Source organism: Fonticula alba (genome assembly GCF_000388065.1).
Source record: "Fonticula alba strain ATCC 38817 unplaced genomic scaffold supercont2.5, whole genome shotgun sequence".
In the NCBI taxonomy this organism is placed as follows: domain Eukaryota; order Rotosphaerida; family Fonticulaceae; genus Fonticula; species Fonticula alba.
Window position 1 is genome coordinate 1,160,032 of NW_009242975.1, and position 4,863 is coordinate 1,164,894.

Genomic DNA, 4,863 nt, shown 5'->3' on the forward strand with positions numbered 1-4,863 from the left:
CCCCCCCCCCCCGGTGCCGGCAGGCCGACACGCACACGTTGCTGTTATTTTGCAGCCTCACATGGGTCTGGGTTATGTGTCACCGGCCACACTCAATTGGCGAAGAGCGTTCGGTCATCTCTCTCTCCTCCCTCCCCCCCTTCCCGCCCTCGCTCGCCCCCCTCCTCTCTTTTTTCACTTTTTGGTACCTACCCCTCGTTGTCCCTCTGCCCCCCCCCCCTCAACCGTCTCCACTCTCCAGCAGTGTGCCCTCCCCCTCTCCCCCCCCCCTGCCCCTCTCCCACCAGCCCGGATGTCCCTGCCAGCCGGGTGCTTCTTGTCGGCCGGCGGTCCTGCCATCCCGCGTCTTGCTGCATTCTCCCTCCCCCTACTGCCACACGCCCAGCAGCTAACCCAGCACATGTGTCAATCCCACAGCCCAATATGGATCGCCCTGATCATGGACGTGAGCCCTGGTACGATGTTCCTTCCCTGTCGCTCCCCCTCCTGTCTCCCCGCGCTTCCCTTGTCCCCACTTCCCTCTCTGACCCCCGCCCCTCCCTCCACCCCTTCTTCCCGGTCCCCCGTCTCCCCCCCCCCAGCCCTTGGCGTATTGGTGAGGATGCTGGTGGTGCTTTCGCCATGGGCTTCGTCGGCTCCTCGATGATCAACTCCTTCAAGGGTTTCCGCAATGCCCCCAAGGTGCGCCTCTGCCCTCTGTTCTTGCCAGCTTGCCACCCCCCCCTCCCTTGCGTGATATGCTGACTCCCTCTTGACCTTTACTCTGCTCGGGGATGGCGCACCGGGCATGTCTAGTCCGCCAACCGCATTGCTCATGCCCTCCGCACTGCCCAGCGCGTGGCCCCCGTCACCGGAGGTTTGTGATGATCATCTCCTGCCTCCATATCGCCTCGCATGCCTCCCCTCCTGACCCCTCCCCTTCTGCGCCACTCCTCCCCCCTCCTCCCCTTCCCCCCGCCACAACACAACCATACAGGGAGCTTCGCCGTCTGGGGTGCTACTTTCTCCACCCTTGAGTGCACCTTCTCCTATCTGCGTGGGAAGTCCGACTCTTACAACATGATTGCTGCTGGTACTCTGACCGGTGGTATCCTGGCCCTCCGCTCCGGTATCCGCAGTGCCGCCATCAGTGCTGTCATTGGTGGTTCCCTGATGGCCGTCTTCGAGATGATTTCCGTCGGTGCGTCTTCTCCCCCTCCCCCTCCCTCCCGATCAGCCTCACGCACGCACGCACGCACGCACACACACACGCACGCACACACACACATGAACAGGCAGCTTCTGCTTCTCTGACACATGCTCCTCACTCTGCCCCTTCCCTCCGTCTGTCGCACACAGCCCTCAACCGCACCACCGCCGATATGACCCGTCCGACTGCCTTCGAGTTTGGTGTCTCATCCAACCTCAGCCCCACTGTCCTGGACCCCCACGGTCCGCCTCAGGAGTTCTCTGAGGATAAGCTCTACTAAAGTGGGCGGCTCGCGCGCGCGCGCGCGTGTCCCCCCCCCACTCTCCCCTCCTATTTACTCCACAGACACACGGACGCCCGCGAGCGCCCGCGTCCGCGCACCGGCGCCAGCACCGACACACCCGCACACATGTGCACGCTCGTGTACCCCCGTCACTGCGCTGCGGTTGCTGTCACGATGGCAGCAGTAGCAATGTGCGCCCGCCTCCTTCCCCCCCCCCCACACATTTCTCCCGCCCCTTTTTCCTCCTAGACAGTCCCCACCTCCTTGCCCCCGCCGTTCTCTTCATCTCCCCCCTCTCCCATTAGGGCATCTCTCTCTGTGTATGTGTACGTGTGTACGTGTGTATGCACAACCCCTTCCCCCCTGGCCAGGGAGCTGGAAGGCCACAGCAGAGCGGCGAGGGAGGAAGGGGGGAGAGGCGGGACAGCCGGCAGGAGAGAGAGAGAACCGAGGAGAGAGGGGCGGCGAGGAGGACAGGGGGAGTTCTTGTGCTCCTGTGTACGCCCCGGGCGGCGGCCTTCCCCTGACGCGCTTACCTTGCTTCCTCCTCGCATCAGCATGGCATCCGCCCGATCATCCTCCCTCCCTTTCCGCCCTTTCCTTCCCTTTCCTTCTTTCTCCTCCTCCTCTGTCCATTTCCCTTGAAAGACACCAAACACTATAAAACTGCAAACTTCCCTTCTCCTGCCTTTTGTTCTTTCCTTTGTGTTCTCCCCGTATGCCCCTATGTGTGTGTGGATGCGTGAGTGGGGACACACGATGTGCCTGCTCCCTCTTCCTGCCCTCCTGCCCTCCTGTCTTCCTGTTCGTCTTGTTACTTTCTTCGTTCTCCCTGTTTTCCTTTACTCTGTTTGATCTCTTCCTCCCACCCCCGCCTCTCTCTCTCTCTCTCTCTCTCTCTCACACACACACACACACACGCACACACACACACACACACACACACACATATACACACACACACACACACACACATATGCACACGTACACACATTCGGTGCCTCAGGACGGGGAAAGGGGGCGGATTTTGCGCCGATGCTGTGCGACGGCCAATCCCACCCAGTCTTGGTAACCGAATCCAGTTAAGACCACTATCACGCGGGGGACAGCTGTTCAGGGGGCTGGAATTCCACCCCGCAGGAAGCCGCCGCCTCGGCCTGCTTTTCGTGTCCCTCAGGCGGTGCGGCGCGAGGGCCGGCCCTCCTTGTCGTGTATGCGCCATAAGTGTGTAAATGCGGGCATTCTGCAGAGCCGTAGCTCCGGGGCAGTAGACACCAGCGTTGGGGGCTGCTTCTTTTGTCCCCTCGCCCAAGAGCGGGCCCCTCCTCGGGGCCTGTTCATTTGTCTCCAAGCCCGCACCCTGCAGCGGGGAGGGTCTGCCAGCCAGCCGGGCTGTTTGCCCCGATGCACTCCCCCCCCCCCCCCCGGCGAGACTCGCAACAAGTAACTGTAGCCAGCCCTGGCCTCTGGTCGGGGGTGGGGGGGTGCCCTGCGCCGTTGGCCGACAGATCCCCCCGTCGCCGCGGTCCGGTCCGTAGGGAGGTGTGCTTGCTTGTCCGCCAGCGCACCAGGCCGGAGCGTCGACGCTGGGCCCCCCGCCTCGCCCCGGCCTCTCTCGTGCGAGTCCCTCGCCCTCCTGGCGAGAGGGAGGGAGAGAGAGAATGGGGGGGGGGGCCGATGGGGCCCTGATCTGGGCACCTCTTTTTTTCGCTCCATCATCCACGGCCAGCCCCCGCCGATGCCGGCAGCTCCCCTCCCCCGCCTGTCCCTCCTGCTCCTGCGCTTCGTCGCTCGCTCGCTCGCTTGCCCCCCCCCCCTCCTCGCCCGCCTGCCCGCCCGCCCGCGCACCGGCACTCCACCACTCCTGCCCCTCGGTTTCCCTCTCGCCCCCTGCCTTCCATCTCTCTCTCTCTCTCTCTCTCTCTCTCCCCCCCCTCCCGAGAGCAGGCGTCATCGGCAGCATGAACTCCGCCGACAATCAGTTCATTGTCATCGACAATGTACCCCCTCCCCCGCCTCCGTCCTCTCCCACCTGTCTGCCTGCGTCGCCATCCCCCATCCCCCATTGGTCGTCTGGCTGCCTGTCCCGCTTCTGACCCAGCTCATTGCCTCCCCCTCCACCTCCCGCTCTGCCTGGCCACGCGTCCTCAGGGGTCCTTCACCATCAAGGCCGGCTTTGCCGGCGAGGACCGCCCCCAGGCTCTCCTCCGGACCTGGTGTGTTCCTTGGCCATCTTCCCTCTCGTTTTGGCCCTTTCCCCTTTCCCGGGCTCCCCGCGGCTTTTCTAACCCTCCCCCCTTGTGTTCCTCCCGCGCCCGCCCGCCTGCCCGCCTGCCCGCCCGCCTGCCCGCCTGCCCGCCCGCCCGCCCACCTCCCGATAGCATTGGCCACACCAAGTACCAGAAGGTCATGAGCGGCGGCGACTTCGAGCCCGGGCGCATGATCGGCAACAGCCTGCAGGAATATCGCGGCCTCTTCCGCACCACCTCCCCAATCAAGAATGGCCTGATCGAGAATTGGGAGGACATGGAGGCCCTGTGGAATCACCTGTATAGCCAGCACCTGAAGGTGTCCTCCGAGGACCACCCGGTGCTGATCACCGACGCGGCCTTGAGCCCCCACAAGCAGCGCCTGCAGATCGCCCAGGTCCTCTTCGAGTCCTACAACGTCCCGGCTCTGTCGATTGCGGTGCCGGGTGTCCTGAGTCTGTGCGTGCCAGGCTCTCGGCCCTCGGCCCTCGCCCCCTCCTGCAGATGTGTCATATACTTACTGCTGGCCTGCTGATTTCCCCTGCTCGGCTGTGGCGCTGCCGGGCCGGGCACGCAGCTACTCCTCCGGCATGACTTCCGGCATCGCCCTGGACTCCGGCAATGGCGTGACCGCTGCCATTCCCGTGTACAACGGTTTTATCCCAACTGGCACCGTGCGCCGGATGGACATCGGTGGAGAGTACGCCTCCCTCCTCCCGCTGCGCTCCGGGCCCATGTGGCCTCGTTCCCCCGACTGGGCATCTCCCTGGCCCGTGTCCCTGCCCTTTCCCGTCATTCACACTCGTCCACACGACCCGCTCATCCCAGCGACATCACCAAATACCTGCAGCTGCTCCTGCGCAAGTCCGGCTACTTCTTTAACACTTCGGCCGAGCTGGACATCGTGCGCGAGATGAAGGAGCGCCTGGGGAAGATCTCCGAGGTGACCACCTTCAACCCCCTCCACATGGCGACCACCACTGGCAGTGGGGCCGGCGCCGACTCGACCACCGATTCGGCCGCCACCGAGCCCATCAAGTACCTGTTGCCCGATAACCAGGTGATCGAGGTCCGTGCTGCGCTGTGCCGCATCTCCCATCTGACCAGCATCTCTCTCTCTCTCTCTCTCTCTCTCTCTCTCT

At 64.1% G+C, this 4,863-nt stretch overlaps 2 protein-coding genes across 2 annotated transcripts in view; both read left to right on the forward strand.

The window, feature by feature from the left end:
* Positions 1-83: 83 nt before the first annotated feature.
* H696_03444 (hypothetical protein) lies at positions 84-2,151 on the forward strand. The gene is made up of 6 exons (XM_009497310.1): positions 84-184; positions 418-455; positions 582-681; positions 796-856; positions 977-1,180; positions 1,339-2,151. The coding sequence occupies exons 2-6, from the start codon at positions 424-426 to the stop codon at positions 1,467-1,469; spliced, it is 528 nt and encodes a 175-aa protein (XP_009495585.1). The 5' UTR covers positions 84-184; positions 418-423; the 3' UTR covers positions 1,470-2,151.
* Positions 2,152-3,377: 1,226 nt separating this feature from the next.
* The window catches only part of H696_03445 (hypothetical protein), a 2,357-nt gene continuing 871 nt past the window's right edge, over positions 3,378-4,863 (forward strand). The window contains exons 1-5 of the mRNA XM_009497311.1: positions 3,378-3,472; positions 3,624-3,688; positions 3,854-4,180; positions 4,299-4,421; positions 4,550-4,790. Coding sequence (XP_009495586.1) covers positions 3,434-3,472; positions 3,624-3,688; positions 3,854-4,180; positions 4,299-4,421; positions 4,550-4,790 — 795 coding nt within the window. The 5' untranslated portion in view covers positions 3,378-3,433. The remainder of the gene's footprint in view (positions 3,473-3,623; positions 3,689-3,853; positions 4,181-4,298; positions 4,422-4,549; positions 4,791-4,863) is intronic.

Excerpts from the sequence above, each read along its gene's own strand:
- H696_03444 (XM_009497310.1), top strand. The coding sequence starts at position 424 with ATGGATCGCCCTGATCATGGACGTGAGCCCTG. Across the intron at positions 682-795 it reads GTTTCCGCAATGCCCCCAAG|TCCGCCAACCGCATTGCTCA; the intron begins GTGCGCCTCTGC and ends GGGCATGTCTAG. Across the intron at positions 857-976 it reads CGTGGCCCCCGTCACCGGAG|GGAGCTTCGCCGTCTGGGGT; the intron begins GTTTGTGATGAT and ends ACAACCATACAG.